A 21257-nucleotide genomic window follows, 5' to 3' on the forward strand; every position below is an offset into this window, starting at 1 on the left:
GGTAGCCAAAGCTTCCAGTTGTGGAAAGTCCAGCCAACCAACCATATAACGTATACGGTTGTGTCCCGACTTTCTCCCTACTTCTGATGTCCGAGCAGTAAAGGATTGGGCATATTGGGTTTCAACATGCCTGCTCTTCTCCTCTCACAGGGTAGAAGCCACTGCCAGACATGACCTATTGAGGACACATGCAGGCATAGGTTTCAGGCGTAGGTTTCATGCATGGGGGGGGGGGGGGAGGGGAATCAGGAGGTACAGTTGTTCAAATAAATGGGTGTTCAGCCTACAACGTGTAAGATCTATGGTCACTTTTAGACCAATCTCAAAAATGACACTATAAGTGGCCTTAACCTTTCAAAATACTCCAGTCCTCTGTCTGGGTCGCCTATCATTCCAGTGGGTGACATCCATATTGCTGTGGTCTTCCACTGCTGTAAATCGTGCCTCACTTGGAATCCTAAATCAATGAATGCCAGTGAGGTATGGTAACGAATGGAGTTGTTAAAGAAGCATTTCCGTTTTTTCTTTTTCTTTGAGAAATCCATCACAATATCATGGACCTAATTTGTATCAAAAATGGGCCAAATTGTTGCGAATTTTGTAAACGAAGCCAACTAAAAGGGGGTCTAAACTTAGAGTAGACAGTCTTAAAATTCAACAGATTTATCATTCCGCAGAGCTACTGTAATAAAGCTGGTGCATTTTGAAGACTGTCCAAGTTTGCATTGCCTAACTTTTAGAAAGGAAAAAAAGTAAAGGCCCATTAAGACACAACGATTATCGCTCAAAAGATTGTTGTGTCATTTACAGTGCAAGATGATCGCTCAAATGTTGAGCGATCACCTTGCGCTCGGAGCAGAGGATGCAGAAGTCAAGGGGGCACGCTTGTCTTCAGCATCCAGCTGGTCCCCGCTCGGACAGCCCGTCTGTTATACAGCCGAGCGCTCCGAGTGGAGAATGCAGAAGACAATTGGGGGGGTGTCCTCGCTTGTCTTCTGCATCCAGCTGTTCTTTGCTTGGAGCGCCCGGCTATTTTCCAATATTTAGATTTTGGGGATAATCAGAACAATACTTGTCTAACTTGTCTATGTTGCCATTTTATCTTTGTTTCTTCAGAACACCAGGGACCATCAAACAATACTAAATATTGTAAATATCCTCAATGGGCTGATGTCAGCAAGTAAGTTTCTGTACTAAGACATAAGGTGTCCAGAGCTTGGCTGGAAATGATTGAGATGCAATTTTGGTTCTATTTCTGATAAAAAGGAAACTTTTCCCCATAGTACTGGTATGAACATGGATTTTGAGGTCCTCTAACTATTCTAAAATGCCCCTGTGAGAGAACTGAAGGAACAATGATTCCAGATTTCCATTCTACTTATTACATAGACTCCTGAAAAATGACTGTAGAGTGTTACTTCTACAGTTACTTCTGAATGCATTGCTTTCCATTTGGCTTCCTCCATTGTATCTTAGAGGTACTTGGCATACAGTAAATTGGTTTTATTATGTTGGAATACAGTGGATTCATGCTGTGTCTCTGCATTAGTTGCAGATTTATGTAGAAATCTGTCTTCAGTTGGACTGCCATAGATAGACAAATTCAATTGATTGGTTATCTCTAACAGAATGGAGTGGCAGTGTGTAAACTCAGTCTACTGCTGCATTAATTCAGGGACCCTCCAGACATCAATTTTAGTAATCGGTCGGTGTCCCAGTGTTCGGACTCCCAAAAATAGGTGGTTGTCTCCTATCCACATACCTATGGCACAACCTCTTTTAAGGGAACCTGTCATCTTCCTTACGCTGCCCTCACTGAGGGCAGCATAGCGTAGTGACAGATATGCTGTTCTCAGCCATCTTACTAATGCTACTTAGTTTTGGAGAACTTATTTCTGCAGCGCACGGCGAGATGTGAGCCATGATCATGCATGCACTTGCCATTGCAATTGTCAATCATGGCCTGTCGCCTGGGTGGATAGTGGCAGCTAAAATCAGGGTGTCTGTAACTACTTAATGATGCCCAATTAGCAAATATGACAAATTCTCTTTGTCACCCTGGCTTCTCCTTTCACAAGTCAATGTACCATTTATATAAGGGAAAAGACCATAAGACAGTTTTTATTATAGAGTATGACTTGGGCCATGCTCACATGGGGCAGATTTGCCACAGAATCTCCGCACAGAAAATCTGTGGTATTTGCAGTAGCTGCAAAGTGGGTGAGCTTTTCAAAATCTTATCAACACGCTGTGCAAAAAATCGGTACAAAATTTGTTTCACATTTGTGCAAGATTTGTACAATCTTGTGCGATTTCATTGGCCGTGTGAAAAAGACCTAAGTTTGCAGAAGCCTCACTTGTGTGAAGTATATTGACATTTACTGATGAGTTCTGTAAAAGAAGTAAATGTTCCAACGTCTAAATGCTAGACACTTGGTTCCCTTCTAATACTGTCCAACCTTGTGCTGATGAGGTTCCCAGCAGTTGTGTGAAGATGGCATGGTCTTCAGGAGATTCCTAGACTGATAAGGTGGGCAGACCTTAGTGTTTCAATGCATTATGTCGTCTTTTCTAGGTGGGGGAAGAAGAATCAATGTACTGGTTTCTAAAGGAGGGACACAGATCTTGCTACAATTGCTGCTTAGCGCCAGTAAGGACTCCCCACCAAATGAAGAGTTAATGGTAGTTCTTCACAGCTTGCTGGCAAAGATAGGACCAAAAGGTTTGTCTGCTGTACATTAAAATAATCCTTGTTTGTATTACCTCTTAGTAGGGTTGATATTAACAGATGTTTATGGTAGTATTAGGGCTCCTGCACACGGGTGGATTTGATTTACGGAATCCCGGGCCGGCGGCTGCCCCCAAATTCTGCAGCAAATACCGCCCATAGCCTCCTATGGAGACCCGCTGCTTACTGCAGAAAAATCACAGCAAGCTCTATTCTGTGCGGTTTTCTGCACTGACTGTTTACATTGAGTTCAATGGAAGCCATCCGTCCCGCGGTCGTTCTGCAGTGAGCACTGCGGAAGGTTCGCAAGATCCGTGTCATTGCATAGCGACGGCGCAGCTTTATCTATATTGCGCCGGCGCTCCCGCAATACAGAGAAAAAATGAATCTGGACAGGTGAGCGCGGTCACTGGCCGGGCACAGGGTCGGATCCTGCTGCGGGATCCCATATGCCAGATGCAACCCTGTCGTGTGCAGGAGGCCTTACTCTGTGTAGGTTAGTAATCTCATCCTTGTCTGTGCAATGAATGTAAATCTCTTATATTCTAGTATTAGAGATTTGCATACTAAGGTGAAATCATAACAAACTTGAAGGGGTTGGACACTTTACATTTTTAAAGGGAAACTGTGATCAGGTTCATGCTGCCCAAACCACGGGCAATATGAACCCAGGACAGTTCTGTTCAGAGTATCTGGTGTTCTGCAATGCTTCTGAACAGTGAGTCACAGAGACGGGCCGTGGTGGCCTCTCTATGGCTGGATTGCTTAGAGCAGCGTTTCCCAAACTCCAGTCCTCATGGACCCCCAGCAGGTCATGTTTTCAGGATTTCCTCAGTATTGCACAGGTGATGTAATTATTGTTGGTGCCTCAGACATTGGCACAGGTGCTCTTACTATAGAATATCCTGAAAAAAACACATGACCAGTGGGGTCCATGAGGACTGGAGTTTGGAAAACACTGGCCTAGGAGAACAGCTCTCTCCCTATACACAAAGTGGGGAGAGAGCTATCACACTACATGATGCGGGTGGAGAGAGGCCAGCGTGGTCCACCACCATGACTCGGAGCACCATTTAGAATCAAACTACAAAGTATGTTTATGGTGAAACTCTGAAGTGGTTTAGACTAACGTACATGGGCGCTCTGAACATTCCTCTCCTTGGTTCATGCTGCCTATGCTTTGGGCAGCATAAACCTGATGAACGATTCCCTTTAAAGATTGGCTAAATACTATATAATGAAAGACTTGCTAATAGATGTCTAATAGGGCTGATGTCTTGCTGGGAGAAGCCTCGCCCCATGTTAGAACAGTCTTCTGCACTGCCTGCACAAGCATGGCTTACTGTCCTAAGCATGGCTGGTGATGGAGGGGTGCAGGACCAGCCGTATCCATCAATGGCATCTATTGCGTAACCTGCCATGGGACTCTGTGCATGTGCTAGTCTCCAGTTGTGTGCATCGTGTTAATCAATGGAGGCTCCTGATAGATAGGTCTAGTCAGGTCGCACATACATAAAGTCAGTCCTGGATATCGTTATAGAAAGATGTTTTGAGAAATATTTTCGAATCCCCTTTAACTAATATATACACACATAAAAGTGCAATAATACCAAAGTAGAAATAAATAATATGAATGTTTTTTATCTTTTTTTGTTCTGCTCCTCAAATGCTGATTTAAAAAAATTTTTTTTCTTTACCCTTAGACAAAAAATTTGGAATAAAAGCACGAGTTAGCGGAGCTCTGAATATATCTCTCAATCTGGTCAAACAAAACCTGCAATGTCCAAAGCTGTTACTCCCATGTCTTCAAGTGTTACGTGTGTACTGTATGAACTGTGAGTACTGGCGTTCTGTGTACCATAGGGACACATTCAAAATCATTTTGATCACTGCCATCTAGGCTCTTAGGTGTCATGGTGTCTAGGCAGAAGGTTAGGGCTCCCTGTGTCATCTCATTGCTCCAGCCCACAACATGTAGCCCATGTAAGCGCTGCAGAATATGTTGGCGCTATACAAATAAAGTTTCTATCTATCTATCTATCTATCTATCTATCTATCTATCTATCTATCTATCATCTCTGAGGCACCATATCCACAAGGCAACATTTATAACAGCGGGCTTAGTTAGATACGAGTGGTTTAGCTCTAGGATCTGGGATACCTCAAAAAATTGTATTCACCATATAATAGTCCGACACCGACTCTACACGGTGATGGTGATTACATTGCATTTAGGGTTACTTAACACGGGATGACTGTCAGGACAATGTACACATGACAGCCGTCCCAATAACTATTGCTCCTATGTTTTCACCCAACCGTGATAGTCGTTTAGTGAATGGAGGTGGAGCGCGCTGGAGATCTCTTCTAGTCATCTGCACCCGTCCTCAAACCCTACGGCCTGCCCGTCATCTGCACCGGTCCTCAAACCCTACGGCCTGCCCGTCATCTGCACCCGTCCTCAAACCCTACGGCCTGCCCGTCATCTGCACCCGTCCTCAAATCGTACGGCCTGCCGTCATGTGCACCCGTCCCCAAACCATACGGCCTGCCGTCATGTGCACCCATCTTCAAACCATACAGTCTGCCTGTCATCTGCACCCGTCTCCAAACTATACGGCCTGCCATCATCTGCACCTGTCCCCAAACTATACGGCCTGCCATCATCTGCACCTGTACTCGTACCTAAACAATGCCTTGTACTGCTGCAAAACAAACGTATTTCTTGGATTATTAATCTATCAATCATCTCTGAGGCACCATATCCACAAGGCAACATTTATAACAGCGGGCTTAGTTAGATACGAGTGGTTTAGCTCTAGGATCTGGGATACCTCAAAATAATGTATTCACCATATAATAGTCAGACACCGACTCTACACGGTGATAGTGATTACATTGCATTTAGGGTTACTTAACACAGGACGACTGTCAGGACAATGTACACATGACAGCCGTCCCAATAACTATTGCTCCTATGTTTTCACCCAACCGTGATAGTCGTTTAGTGAATGGAGGTGGAGCGAGCTGGAGATCTCTTCTAGTCATCTGCACCCGTCCTCAAACCCTACGGCCTGCCCGTCATCTGCACCCGTCCTCAAACCCTACGGCCTGCCCGTCATCTGCACCCGTCCTCAAACCCTACGGCCTGCCCGTGATCTGCACCCGTCCCCAAACCGTACGGCCTGCCCGTGATCTGCACCCGTCCCCAAACCGTGCGGCCTGCCCGTGATCTGCACCCGTCCCCAAACCGTGCGGCCTGCCCGTGATCTGCACCCGTCCCCAAACCGTGCGGCCTGCCCGTGATCTGCACCCGTCCCCAAACCGTGCGGCCTGCCCGTGATCTGCACCCGTCCCCAAACCGTGCGGCCTGCCCGTGATCTGCACCCGTCCCCAAACCGTGCGGCCTGCCCGTGATCTGCACCCGTCCCCAAACCGTGCGGCCTGCCCGTGATCTGCACCCGTCCCCAAACCGTGCGGCCTGCCCGTGATCTGCACCCGTCCCCAAACCGTGCGGCCTGCCCGTGATCTGCACCCATTCTCAAACCATATGGCCTACCCATCATCTGAACCTGTCCCCAAACCATACGGCCCGCCGTCATCTGCACCTGTACCCATACCTAAACCATGCCTTGCACTGCTGCAAAACAAACGTATTTCCTGGATTACATGAAAATTTGTTTGTAGCCCTTTAGGCTGTGTTAATAGTGGGTTTTTTGGTTGCATTTTTGTACTGCAATTTAAAAACACACAAAAAATACTGCCTGTGGTATTCAAGAACCACATGTGTTTTTGAGAAACCCCATATACTATTTAAAACTGCATGTGGCTTTAAACAATACAGAGAGAGAAAGACTATTATCTGTTTTGTTCACGCGAACGTTCTTTGTGTTTCAGCTGTAAATGCGGTGTACCTGGGCAAAAATGGGGCAGTGGAACTTCTTTTCAAGATCATAGGACCATTCAGTAAAAAAAACACCAGCCTTATGAAGTAAGTGCATCTACCTGTATGCTGTATCCATCGCTGCTGAGCTTCTATCTTCATTTCTTTGTCTCAGTACATGTCCTACGGCTTTTAGAATAGCCAGCCAATATCTTTAAGCTGTGGTTGTATGAGGAGCGGAGTGGTAGGTTTATTCGCTTCTATTGGGGTATATTCAAATGTGTTTATTTTTTGAGTTTTTTTTTCCCAACAATTTGTGCCAAAACCTTAACAAAAACATTGCAGTCTTGTTTTCAAAATCGCAGGAAACTATTTAACTTTTTTTTTTTTTTTTTTTTCATGATCCTTGGTCCACGTTCACACATCATATTTATTGTGGCACAGTTGCGAAACTACACGGCAAAGTACTGTACAAAATCAGATCCCTCTCACTTACAGCTTAAAGCATGCTGCAGGTTTTCACAGTGAACTCCCATTTATCGCATTGGAATAAGTGAAATCTGCTGCTTTATCCATACATTAATGGGGTTGTCTGAGTTAATTTATTTTCTAAATTCCTGCTCCCAATGTATAAAAAAAAAATTGTATATTCGCCTCTTCTGGCTCCCCACTAAGTCCAGTGCCACATTTCCAGGTCTTCCTATGAAGTTCATGTTGCTGCGGAGAGGTGACAAGTTCCATTTAAGCACCCTTTCAGGCACAGAGATGTTATACGGGTCTCCTGCTTTGCACCTTTTCAAAGTGCTAACGTCAACTTGTCTGTCATTCCATGTGTGATGTGTGAGTTACATCCAGAACCTGACAGTACTTGTGATGTCAGTTACCGGCTCTTGGCTCCGCCCCCTGATCACATGATAGTGACGTCATCACAGGTCCTTTATCCTCCTTGTGCAGTGAATAAGGCATTACAGGCGGACTACATCTCCCATAAACCCCTGCCTCAGTTGCTATGGATACAGCAGTACTCAGTTTGGAAGTTTGTACTTGGTTGTGAGACAGCTGAACACCTGTGTGGAGACTCCAATAAATGACACTTCACAAATGTCCACATACATAGCTGGGGGTGCATACTGACCAATAACATTGAAGCATACTCCTTCACATTTCCTGATTGTGATATCATGTCATCTCAAGTGCTAATGCCGCCAACAGCAGTCCAGCCTTCATCTAATCGTGAACCGTTGTCCAGTGTTGAAACAAACCATCGCTGTCATGCAAACGTGTCACCACATAGGTTTCAATGCCACTGTGAAGCTAATGCAGCTTACATGACACAGCAACAAGCCACTATTTCACCTCAGCCACCAGCTGAAGTTGTAAATCTCGTGCAGCTCATATGCGAAAGCTATGAGCAAACATGTCTCCTCAGCGAGCTGCTGAAGTTCATAAATCACGTGCAGCTCGCATACGAAAGCAATGTAGCAGAGCTGTGTGTGTGACGTGCAGGCAGCAGAGCTGTGTGGCGCATTGCGCCACCAGAAACACTGCTACTATAATTTCCTGTATTACATGGGTGACCAATGAATTTAGTGGACACAGCTAATGCTACATTTCTATGTGTAAGTGCCGCAGTATCCCCCTGTAGCTGGGCCTTCTGCCATTATCTTGTTGCCTACAGTGTTAAAGGATGATGAAGAGATAATATTCATTGCTAGAAGAATTGATCACTATATCATATTACATCATTGCCTTGTGTTTCATCTTTGCCGGCAGTATAAACAATATACTGCAGTGATATTACTTTGTTCTTTAGGCCTTAGTCAGACGGGCGTTTTTTCGCGCGATTTGCGGATCGCATGACGGATGTGCATCCGCAAATCGCGTGACCGGTGCCCGAAAATCGCCCGAAAATCTGCTCCTAGCCGCGTTTCATTAGAAACGGGCCGGAGCTGTCCAGCGCATTGCATTCAATGGAGCCGGCAATAACACTTTGCTGGATGAATTGCAGGGAAGGGCTTATATATTTAAGCCCTTCCCGAGAATTCATCCTGCGCTCGCCGGCAGCCCATTGCTTTCAAGGGAGCCGGCTGTATTGCCGGCTCCATTGAATTCAATGGGCAAACATCGTTCTTCTCTGCCACAGCTGTTACAGCTGTGGCAGAGAAGAATGATTTGTCTTCTATATGTTCTGAGTGGGGTCGGCGCTGCTGCCGCCGGCCCCATTGAGCGCATATAGAGAAGAGAACAGGAATCGCAGATCGCAGATAGGTGCGATCTGCGATTTCTGTTCTATAATTTATCGGACGAGCGCATAAAAAGCGCTAATGTGTCCGATACCATTGCAAAGCAAGGGTTTTAAAAAATCGCCGGACGCATGCGCAAATCGCGCGAAAAAACGCCCGTCTGACTAAGGCCTTAGGGTGCGTTAACATGTTGCTGATTTGCTGCGGATTTTGTTGCAAAGCTGCTGCTGATTTCACCCTTAAATTGAAGGCGTGATATCTGCTGCAGGTCTGCTCCAACATCTTCAGCATATCAGTGACGTGTGAACACACCCCTAAAGAACAGAACTCCGAAAACTCTCATAAATCAGCTTAAAGTCACTCCTGGGCAGTGAGTGCCAGAGAAGAAGCATCCATTGTAGTAGTACTGCTGCGGTGTACCAGTGGTGGCAAGTGGCGCAGAACGACCTTCCTGGATGGCATCCTTTTATTGCAAGAGGGAAAAGTCAACATAGAAAATGCAGGTTGTAGTAAATTGATCATTCTCTAGCTGGCAACATGAATTCAGGTCCTTAATGAAAGTGACGTTGCTCTCTGACGTGATTGAACATTGCAGTTCTAAAGATAGACCATGTATAAAGGTAACAGACGCAAATAATACCTAGTGGTAAGTTAGAAAAGCAGTACCGCTCCTAGTGATCCCTGTAGCTTGCTTCAGTAATGGGAATTGCAGAACTTTCTGAATTTGCAGCAAGTAAATGCTTTTTTTTCTTCATGCTGCCTCCATATATCTCATTACATGTAACACTACAATATATAGCTTTTTTTTCCTCACTCCTAAATTCTTTCCCACGTACTTGTTCGTTTTTGATGACGCACAGACTTTCTGCCACCCTAATCTCTAGATGACTTCTTCATGCTAATCGCTCCTGAACATGTATATGTGAAACTGCCTTGTCATGGTTTTCAGCAAGCAGTCCTTCCTCCTGTGGCTGACAAAACTTTTTAATATTGTACCAAAGTTCCACAATATTTCACCCGTAATATATCTGGTTTCAAGCTCCACCTAGTGGTAAGAGTGTTTTTTGCAAAGCGTGTGCACGATATTCCAACTTGGAAGATAATTGTAAAATAAGTTGTAACACCATGTTTGGAATGGATCATGTTTAGAGATGAGCGAGCGTACTCGGAAAAGCACTACTCGCTCGAGTAATTGGCTTTATCCGAGTATCGCTGTGCTCGTCCCTGAAGATTCGGGTGCCGGCACGGAGCGGGGAGCTGCAGGGGAGAGCAGGGAGGAACGGAGGTAAGATCTCTCTCTCCCTCTCTCCCGCCCGCTCTCCCCTGCTCCCCGCTGCGACTTACCTGTCAGCCGCAGCGGCACCCGAATCTTCAGACCTGAGCACAGCGATACTCGGATAAAGCAAATTACTCGAGCGAGTAGTGCTTTTCCGAGTACGCTTGCTCATCTCTAATCATGTTGAAAGGAAGAAAAGCAAACTTACCAGGCAAAACATTTTTCACTGTTGGTGACCATAACTTCTGCATGACTAAAACTGGTGCCTGTCAGGTGGCACCTGGACTTGTTGATTTAACTGTAGGTGCCAGCTGGCAAGTAGTGGTGATCTGCATGTGGGTTAGAGGATCTATCGCAGCATGTACAGTGTAGTGTACAGGCACTCTTAAGAATGCAGAGGGGATCGGGAGGGAGAGAGAGAGGGATCTCTCTGTCTCCTCCCCGCTCCCCCTCACTGCCCTGCGCCACCCCGACCCCCGCTACCCCCCGAATCTTCAGAGACGAGCCAGCAGGTACTCGAAAAAGGCGATGCTCTCTCGAGTATATCGCCTTACCGAGTATGCTCGCTCATCTCTAGTTAAAACCCAAAATTCATAAATTTGTTGTTTTTTTTTGCACCCTGAAATCTCAATTGTGTTCTGACAGGCCTGTCATCTCCTCCCTTTGAACCCTTAGACCCCATCTCCATTAGAGATTTAACTATAAAAACTATTTTTCTAGTAGCCATCACTTCAGCACGCAGGGTATCAGAAATCCTGGCTGTATCTAACCAAGAACCCTTCATTAGGATAACAAAATAAATTATTGGAACTTGACCCAACTTTTACCAGTGAGTCTAATTCCTCTTTTCGTTTTCCCGCTGCAATTCCACGCACCACAGCACTTTCCTGCTTATATTTTTTTCATCCTTGGCAAATGTCATTCTGCAAACCGTTTACAGTAACATGCCATTCAAGTTGTGTGGAAAGCTGGGTGACCTTCCCTGTGGGCACTATGCCTGCCGATAGTGGTTGTTACTGTAATTGAGGAAAACGCAGAATAAAATCTGAAATGTTTTTTCCAGGCAAATAGTATTGATGACCTGACCTCAAGATAGGTCCTCAATTGTTGATCGTCTATGGTCTGCTGTGGAGGATCAGATGCCCTCTCAGCACCACAACACACGGGTATAGAGCGGTAGCAGTTGGTTTCGGCCACTGTGTAGCGGCTGTTAATTGCAGGCGCAGTCTTTCACTAAAATCAATGAGAGCTGCGTCTACAATGATGAATACCGGCCACTACACGGGGGTCAGAGAGAACTGCTTTCGCTCCGTACCCCTGTGTGTTGTTGTGCTCACATTGGGCGCCCAATCAGCTAATTGACTGGGGTCCTGAGCGGCAGACCCCGGCCGATCAACTATTGATGACGTATCCTGAAGATAAGTCCTCCTGAGGATGCTTCACTATGTGCAGTAATGTTGGAAGGTATCAATTGTGATAATCTGCATAGATAAAACTAATACATTCTACTTGAGTGCGGTCAAGAAAGCTAATGTTCTTGTCTTACTTTTGCAGGGTCTGTTTAGATACACTTGCTGCTTTACTAAAATCAAGTAAGTGCTTACATTATGTAGACTGTCTTCATTTTATGCTTCCATGCTAAGCCCACGTGTGTCCTAAGAACATCATTGACTTATAATGGAGGTAGTTGGGTTCTGTCATGATGTCCGCTGTCTTATCAGGAAAAGTAACCCTGCAGACAGTGTCCATTCTGCCAGGACGGCCAACGGAGGTTCCAGAAGGAGGCCTTTCTTTGTACTTTTATGCTTTCCACTTTCTGTTTACATCCAAACAAAAACCGGCCCTAATCTTGTCCGTCTGACAGATTCATGTCTTCTGCAGGGTTCTGGGTTGATGGCATATATGTAGCTTACTATAAGTCATAAGTGTGTGTGATCCATGGGGGTTTGGCAACTGTGACCCCACCATCATGAGTGAAGCCACACTGCTGTAAAGTTCAGAGATGCATACGACATGGTTATCCATGTCCTTGTTTACATCTAATTAGTGCAGCTCACGCCTATGTGAATGTGGTTGAGCTGCAATGATAGACACAGCGCATGGAAGAGATTGCGCTATATGATAGTAGCGGAGCTTCTGTCCAGATGTTGGATCCCACCTATATTATATTAATGGAGTGTCTTAATGATCTAATGGCAACAAAATGACAGAATCCATTTAAGTGTATCAGATCTCTTGCACCTATGTGGCAGGACAGGATTTTAACCCCTTCATGACATGGCCTATTTTGGGCTTAAGGACGCAACAATTTTTTGGCGGATTTTCTTCTCCGTTTATCAAAAGTCATAACTTTTTTTTTATTTTTCCGTCGACGCGGCCGTATGAGGGCTTGTTTTTTGCGTGGCGAACTGTAGTTTTTATCGGTGCCACTTTTGGGTACATAGACTATATTGTAAACCTTCTTTTTTTTTTTATGATAACAGGGAGAGAAAACGCATCAATTCTGCCATAGTTTTTTTTTTTTTACAGCGTTAATCATGCAGCATAAATGAGACACTCCATTTTTTCTGCAGACTGGTACGGTTACAATGATACCAAAATTCTTACATTTTTTTTTTAGGTTTTCCCACTTTTCTGCAATAAAAACCCTTTTTTTGGGAAATCTTTTTTTCTATTCTAAATCGCTGCATTCAAAGTCCTGTAACTTTTTTATTTTTTGATGCACGGAGCTCTGTGAGGGCTTATTTTTTGCGAGACGAGCTGTAGTTTATACTGGGACCATTATGGGGTACATACGGCTTTTTTGATCACTTTTATTGCGTTTCTAGTGAGGCAAAATGCTAAAAATTAGCATTTTGCCTCAGTTTTTAGCGGTTTTTTTTGCCTTTCTTATCCGTGCACAGTCAAAAGCATGTGCAACTTATCGTACGCGTCGTTACGGACGCGACAATACCAAATATGTGGGGGGGTTATTTTTTTTTACCTTTTTTTATGCTAATCTGAGAAAAAGCATAAAAAAATGCTTTTTTTTTCTCTTTTTTTACATTTTTTTTATTCATTTTTTTTAATCTTTGTTTTTTTTATACTGTTTGTGTCCCCCTGGAGGACTTTGACCACTGCCCTGATAATCGCTGTCATAAGGCATGGCAGAGCTACTGCTCTGCCATGCCTTATCGCTTATACAGCGATCCTAGGCATAGGCAATACAGGACGCCAGTGTCTGGCGTCCTGTTGCCATGGTGACAGGCCGGGCTCTCGCGATGTTATCGCGAGAGCCGGCCGGAGACACAGAGGGAGTCCGCTCCTTCTGTGAACTCTTTCCCTGCCGCGATCTAAGTTAGATTGCGGCAGGGAAGGAGTTAACAGCAGGGGGCGCATCTCCGATGCCCCCCCGCTGTTGCAGCGGGACGCCGGCTGTGACTGACAGCCGGCTCCCACTGCGGGATAGCGCGGGATCTTAGCGCCGGATCACATATCTCCAGGACGTAAGTTTACGTCCTGTTGCAGGAAGTACCGTGCTGCCAGGACGTAAACTTACGCCCTGCAGCGGGAAGGGGCTAAACCTTGATGCAACCCTAACATTATATCTGTATATGTAAAGTGTCTCTTTACCTTTTCTCTTCCAGCTGCTTATGCATTGGTCACAGAGCGATGCGATAGTGTGCTTGGCGGTACACGTTCCCCACCTAAAAAATCTTGTGCACAGGCCCTAAAAATTTAAATAGGTCCCATGCACAAGACTCTTTGGGCATTGTACGGTTTCCCCAACTGCAGCACCCATTGTGTTAAATGCACTTCTCGAAGTTAAAAGACACTTTGACCTCTTTTGTCTAAATGCAATTTGTAGCAACTAAACAAGTGAAATTGTAAAAAATATCAAACTATCACAGTAACAGATTATTCACCCGGTTTTACCTAGAACAGAAGATCTTTCACTTTGTGCATACATTTGAAAATAAACCTTTATGGTGGCTCTAACCCTTTCCAATCCACTGTCTGATGTCTAAAGACATTATGATTTAAGGCTGTACAGCTCCGATGTTGGAAGACATTCGCCGGGGTTCTCGTACTGTATATTGCCAGCCTCTCTGCTGTCGAAGCCTATCCAACATGTCACCTCATGCAGTACTGGCTTTAGCCAGCAGATAGCGCCATTGTATTATGGCAGAAAAAGAGTAAGCCCCCTAGGAAAACCAGAATACAAATTGGATTGGAAAGGGTTAAAACTTAAAATTGTAAAAAAATTTAAATAGTTTTGTGTCACCGAGATTCCCACCGCCACTTCTGTATCTTTTTCTTACCTTTTTATTTCCGCTTTTGCTTTCAGAATGATTCTTATTTCACTCTTTTAATCTTTAACTCTAGAGACGAATGCCAGAAAAGCAGTGGACCGAGGATATGTTCAAGGGCTCTTAACAATCTATCTGGACTGGCATCGGCATGACACTCGGCATAGGCACATGTTGATTCGCAAAGGCATTCTGCAGTGCCTTAAAAGCATTACAAACATCAAGCTGGGCAGAAAAGCTTTTATAGATGCTAATGGTATGAAGATTTTATACAATACGTCTCAAGTAAGTATCTCAAAATGCAAACCTGTTTAGCGTATATCTCTACTTCTCTTCAGAGATACCCAGATTTTATTAAAGTATTTCCTTACTAAGCAAACAGTATAGCAGAAGAAGGGTAATAAAACTCACTGCAACGCACCATAGAAAAAGCCAGTTTACAATTGAGTAGGTTTGATTATTATTTTATGATGCTATTCATGTATCATATGGCCAGGACAGCGCTTTTCTAGCATTGTACGAGACTGAAACCAAAGAGGTTTCCACCCCACATATTGACTGCTCTGGTCCTATGCAGGTTCTCTCCTGCTATCCCTATGCAGTTTTCTGCGTTACAGAAGATATATAACAAGGAAAGGGCCAGCGCTAGATTGAACAGCACTGTGTGAAAGAAGCATAACTGAGACCTCCGTAAAGGTTTCTAATGATCAGTTCATAGCACCTAAGAGAAATATGTGGTTAAGGAGAGAAGCATTGAACTTAAACATTGGCAAAAAGTAAAACTGTTTTTGAACGGCTTCCATTATAGAGAAGTTCTCATTAACCCTTTGCAATCCAATTTTAGATTCAGGATTTCCCAGGGGGCTTTCTCTTTCTGCCATTATACAATGGCGCCATCTGATGCCCCCCCCCCCCCCCGACAACAGAGCGGCCAGTAATCTACAGTAAGAATAGCCTGCTGGACGTCTTCCGACATCGGAGCTGTACAGGCTTCACTCAGAATGTCTTCAGACGTCAGACAGTGGATTGGAAAGGGTTAAAGGGGTTTTCTGGCCAAAAAATAAAAAATTTGAAAATGCTGAAATCTAGGATGTACAGCTATGTAGCGGCAACCTGACCCTTTTATTTGCTGTTCTGGACTCTCTTTGTCCCGTGCAGCCGCTGTGCATCACTTCTGCAGTAAACCCAGCAGCAGACTGTTACCTACGACTACCAGCATGCGTAGAGCTTGTTTACCGATGAACGCTGTAGCTCTGTGCCTGGAATACCCATATAAGACAACCTTTCTTCTAAAAACAATCACCTCTTCAAATAGTAAATCCCCACATGTCCAGCTCCTGGAAACCTTGGCAATGGAAGGAAGGAAGTTTCATCCAGCCACATGCTATGAATGAAGGTCCATGTAGTACATGGCTGGACCCAGTCCATCTAAATAGTAGCTGCTACTACTTGGGGGCTCTGGCTTATAGGCATTGCCATGAGTGGAACTTCTGTTTTGATGGACATGTGACCTAATAAGTCATATACACAATAGTTTTCTTCAACCACATGCACATCGATGGAGCCTAGTTGTAATGTCCGGCACAACCCTTGGACAGGGAGGGCATGGTTTATTATAGATAAAAGCATTCATGTTCTTCTAATCCTCTAGCACCCTTTAAACTCCATCGTTAACGTTTTGTAATCATTGCGAAGATTCCATTTAGACTTTACAATCTTTATACTACAACAAAAGGATCTGGCTAATGATAAATCATCCTGTTTAAAGAAAGCTCAAGGCACCAGAACTGTAACTTGTAACCTAGACAAGGATATATTACCAAGGTCTTATATTACTCGCTCTTTACAGGATTGCCAAGCTGTGAGAACTTTAGATCCTCTCGTCAATACATCTAGCCTAATAATGAGAAAATGCTTTCCCAAGAATCGTCTTCCTTTGCCAACCATCAAAAGTGCTTTTCAGTTCCAACTGCCTATCATACCCACCAGTGGTCCTGTGGCTCAGATCTTCAGCTTGCCTCCTGAAGGTACGTGGCACACGAGATTGACCTTGTGTTGGAAAGAATAGCATGGTTTGCAGATCCTCGAATAGTAACAGGCCATTCTTTCAAAAAGGGCAGGGACAGGACTCGTAACTGTATATTCCTACTACCAGTTAACATGTGACTGTCCCATTGTTTGATTTGCTGTTTCATGTGTGTCAAAGTCAACCTTTTATGATGATGAAGACCATATACTGTATACGTCACATAGAATTATACTGCACGTTATATAGTACTCTTTTAAGCAAAAATCTTTTTGTATGTAGTGGATGATGTAGTGGATGAGAGTGATGACAACGATGATACGGAGGCAGATACTGAAGCGGAAGCTGAAAATGAAGATGATAACGATCAACTATTTAAGGTTTGTTACCTGGTTGTGCTTCGTGATCATCATGTACTAATCTTGACTGAAGAAAAAAAAGTGGCCTTGTTACCTATAGTAACCAATTTTTCGTTATAGCTTCATTGTTGATTTTTTTTTTTTTTTTTTTTACAGGGTTTGTAATTTTTGTTTTGGGTCTCTCAGGAAAAGCAATAAACAATGTGCATGAGGTGTATACAAAACATAGTCTCTGAAACTCTGTACTTTGGACTTTAGGTCCCCTGTCCACTGGCGTTGCGGTATCCTGCGGCGAATCTCAGCCGCGGGAGCTGCCGCCCGGGAGCTGGAGCTGGTAGGCTGACCTGCAAAGAACCGCCTATCTGACAGATAGGCTAACTATGAAGAATCGGGGCAGTTCGCAGCAAGCGGGGAATCGCAATGATTCTCTGCTCATGGACACTGGGCCGGCGCTTTTCATAGCAACACTATGGGAAGCTTCAGCAGGCATGATTCGCCGGCGAAATCACTGCCGTGGACAGGGGGCCATACTATAATACAGTATACCACTGTAATATGGTGCCATATAGTCCAAAGTATGCCGCAGATTCTTGTAAGAAGAAACGCTATATAAAATTAAGGGAGGAACAATAAAGCCCCAAACACCTTATGGGCAAATGCCCACGGAGGATTTATGCCGCATTCCCCGCGGCATAAATCCGTGTAGGAGTAACGCAGCTATTAGGACCTAATGGCTCAGTCGTGTCATGCGGGATTCTGTCACAGATTTATGCCGCGGGAAGAAAATTGCGGCATGTTCTATTTTACCGCATTTTTCCATGGTGGTGGTGGGGTCTCCATTAATATAGTATTAATGGAGAATGCGGAAAAAAAGTAAAAAGCACGTTTTTCCGTGATCGCCAGCGGGGACTTTTTAGTTTATCCCCGTGGGATTCGTGTGGCGTAAAACCGTGGGTGTATCCCGCTCCGTCCATGGGCATGAGCCCTATTACTGATCCATAACTCAGAGGTTGCACAGAACCAGAACACTGTTCTGTATCTGAGTCGTTCTGGTATTTAGAGTCTGCTAGTAATTGGGATGCATTATTTTGCATACTGTATTTGTCATTTACCTGTTTGACATACAATTTTTAGTTGGGTCCTTCTTTGTGTTTTTTTAATTTTAATAGATTCTTTGATTCTGTGTTTTTATGTACCTAAGGTCACATATAGAAATTCCTCCATTCCTCCACAGAAAAAGCAATCCCTGTGCTATCCACATGATCCATCTAGCCTGACCTTTTATTTCTCTTTGGCTAGATCTATCCTATCCCAGTGTGAATTCCCTTCCTGTTGATTGTTGAGAGGGACCGCACGCTAAGGGTGGCTTCTGTTTTTGTGCGTGCATACGCACGCACAAAAACACGCTTCTATTTCCAACATTGCATTCCCTATGGTGTATGTACATGTCCGTACTTTGCAGGTGCGTGCCTGCAAAGATAGGACATGCGGGCACCATAGGGAATGCACGCATTGTTTTCTATGGAGCCACGGCTGCTGCCGGCGGCAGCTCCATTCAAAACAATGCTCTGCCGGCACCCTGCATTCTTTTTCAGGGAAGAGCTTTACATATAAGCCCTTCCCTGAAAAAGAAAGATTTTGGTGTTAAAAAAAAAAAAAAAAGATATATTTATGTAGGTGTGTGTGTGTGTGTGTGTGTGTGTGTGTGTGTGTGTGTGTGTGTATGTGTGTATGTATATATATGTATATATATATGTATATATGTGTATATATATATATATATATATATATATATATATATATATATATATATATATATATATATATATATATATATATATTATACTTCCCTGTCCGCCGCTGCCGTCATCCCCGCTAGTTAAAAGAATTCCCTACTGCTACATCTGTCACAGCAGAGGAATTCTTCAATTCTCTACCGCAGCTGTCACACATGTCAGTTGCGGTAGAGGATTGTGGTGCTGGCAACCCCTTCAATTGATTGCAGGGAAGGGCTTTAAATATAAGCCCTTCCCTGAAAATCCAGTAAAAGTGCTTTAAAAAAACAAAAAAAATAGATATTCACCTCCCTTCAGCTGCCGGGGCTCAGCTGCGTCTTCTCCTGCTGTCCCATGCACTGTGGTGCTGATCTATCAGCAGGCAGGGATTTAAAATCCCCACCTGCTGAAAGAGCTGAATGTGATTGGCTGAGGTGCTCAGCCAATCACAGGCAGCTCTCGCCCGTCATTCATTCGGGAAACAGCTGTTCTTTAAATACAGGCAAATGGAACTAGTTAGCTGATTAGCCCATTAGTACCTAATGCAAAATGACCGCTCAAAACTGTCAGTTTCTGGCGAATTTTGAGTGATTATCTGTGTGTGTAAATTAACCTTAAGGCTTTCATTGCAACTTAAGATTTGTCACCCCAGTCTTCCAGAACAGTAAATATGTTTCTATCGAGTTATATCCCCACTACATTACTGACATGTTGTCCAGGACTTTTAAGATCAAAAACCGTTGTTAAAAGCTGCTTTATTGTCATATTTGCAATAAAATGTGTTGTGCAAAGAAGAATATAACCGGCTGTAGAAAAGTGTTTGTAATTTCTTGTATTTTTCAGAAAACCTTAAAATCCAAAATGCGGAAGTATTTGTAAAATGATACTGCTCCTAGAGCAAGAGATGTACCCCCTACTGCACGTCGCCCTCAGTTTTTAGTTGTGTTTTTAAAAATACTTTTATAGTTATTTTTGTTTTTTAAGGTTTCCTAGGCTTCTGTTTTTAGTCTTCATTCACATGTCGTGGATTATCCGCAGTGGGGAATCTGCCGTGGATTTGGGGGTGGATATAACACGTGGCTTTGGTATGGATTTCACCTGTTGAAATGAGGGTGCGAAATCCTGCATCCAAAATCCACGTGTTACACGTGTATTAGGACTTAGATTTAATCCACGTTAATATCTGCACCAAGATATGTGTGTTACATGAGGAGGATGATGAAAGATGTATTCTTTGCGCAACGGCACCCATGTTCCTGCACTATAAGATGGCCGCATGGACGACACTCCGCACTGCCGGAAGAAAGAACACATGACCGACTCCATTGCCGGTCATATGTTCTTTCTTCCGGCGGTGCGGAGAGTTGTCTGCACCTGCAGTGCGGTCGTCTTCTTCGTGCAGGAACACGGGCACATTGGCGCCCGGATGCGCCCGTGTGACTGAGCCCTTAAGCAAATTGTAGCCAATACACTTTTTAGTGTTTTTATATATAAGGATATTTTTTTTAGCGGAATCAGTTTTCTTTACGCTTTCCACTCTATTCCCAGAATGATGACATAGAGACTGATATCAATAAGCTGAAACCTGTGCAAGAACTGGAAAGGACATTAGAAGATTTGAAAATTTATGAACGATTTTTCCCCGAACTTTCTGATGATTTTCAGGTAAGATAGAGATATTCTGAGATCAGTGATGACAAACTGCTGGCTCTGCATGTGCCTCCGGTGTGGCCTGGGACCTCTTGGAGTGGTTTTTTTTTTTCATATTTTCTCCTAAGGGTGCATTCAAACGATCGTATATCGGCTGGGCTTTCACGCGGGTGCGGGGCGGAGCTTAGTTCTTGGACGTAGCTGCGCCCCCTACTATTGCAAATAGTGGCGAGGGGCGGAGAGGGGGTGGAGAGGAGGCGGGAGCTCGGTACACTGCTCCCGGCTCTTCCAGCTTCCTCCCCCTGCAGAAAGGGACGACGTATATCGGCTGGGCGTGAAAACCCAGCCGATATACAATCGTCTGAATGCGCCCTAAGTATAATATGGGGTTGTACCAGGATATAGGGTTTTCCACAGGGACCCACATCAATCCCGAGAATGGGGGTCTCTCCATGAATGAAGTGGTGGCCACACTTGCATGCCAAGTACTCATACTCTACAATTACCGGCGCAGTCATTTAAATGAATGTCGCGACATATTCTGGTAATTGTAATGACCAAAGCTTTAAAAGTATTTCACAGTATTGTTATGTATCCCGCAAAAAAGAAAAAATAAACAAATGCCAGAATTGTTCATCCTCCTTCCCCAAAGCACAATAAAAAGTGATCAAAAAGTCACATGTAGCCCAAAATGGTACCCATGAAAACTACAACTTGTCCCCCCAAAAAACAAGACCCCACAGAGCTTTGATGGAGAAAAACTAAAATGTTATGGGTCTTAGAATTCAGCAGTGCAAAATAAAAACCTAAAAGAAAAATACATAATTATTTCTTAGCAGCATAATTTTCCTGACCTGTAGAATAAGGTTAACATTACATTTACCCCTTAGTGACCACCTCATTGTGTTTTTACGTCCTGCTTTGCTGGGCTTTAATCCCCAGGGACTTAAAACATTCTTCCTCCGGAGATTAAAGCCCTGCAGGCTGTGGACGTGACAGCTCCATGCTGTTGGTTCCCGGAGGTAGCC

The 21257-nt window shown here is 44.1% G+C and overlaps 1 protein-coding gene across 1 annotated transcript in view; it reads left to right on the forward strand.

Moving 5' to 3' along the window:
* AGTPBP1 (ATP/GTP binding carboxypeptidase 1) overlaps positions 1 to 21257 on the forward strand; it is a 134981-nt gene that overhangs the window by 44386 nt on the left and 69338 nt on the right. Inside the window, exons 5-13 of the mRNA XM_066604106.1 lie at positions 1117 to 1180; positions 2576 to 2722; positions 4432 to 4563; positions 6626 to 6719; positions 11685 to 11722; positions 14496 to 14704; positions 16269 to 16446; positions 16728 to 16825; positions 20128 to 20244. Coding sequence (XP_066460203.1) covers positions 1117 to 1180; positions 2576 to 2722; positions 4432 to 4563; positions 6626 to 6719; positions 11685 to 11722; positions 14496 to 14704; positions 16269 to 16446; positions 16728 to 16825; positions 20128 to 20244 — 1077 coding nt within the window. The remainder of the gene's footprint in view (positions 1 to 1116; positions 1181 to 2575; positions 2723 to 4431; positions 4564 to 6625; positions 6720 to 11684; positions 11723 to 14495; positions 14705 to 16268; positions 16447 to 16727; positions 16826 to 20127; positions 20245 to 21257) is intronic.

The sequence above is a fragment of the Eleutherodactylus coqui genome, chromosome 5 (genome assembly GCF_035609145.1).
Source record: "Eleutherodactylus coqui strain aEleCoq1 chromosome 5, aEleCoq1.hap1, whole genome shotgun sequence".
NCBI lineage: Eukaryota > Metazoa > Chordata > Amphibia > Anura > Eleutherodactylidae > Eleutherodactylus > Eleutherodactylus coqui.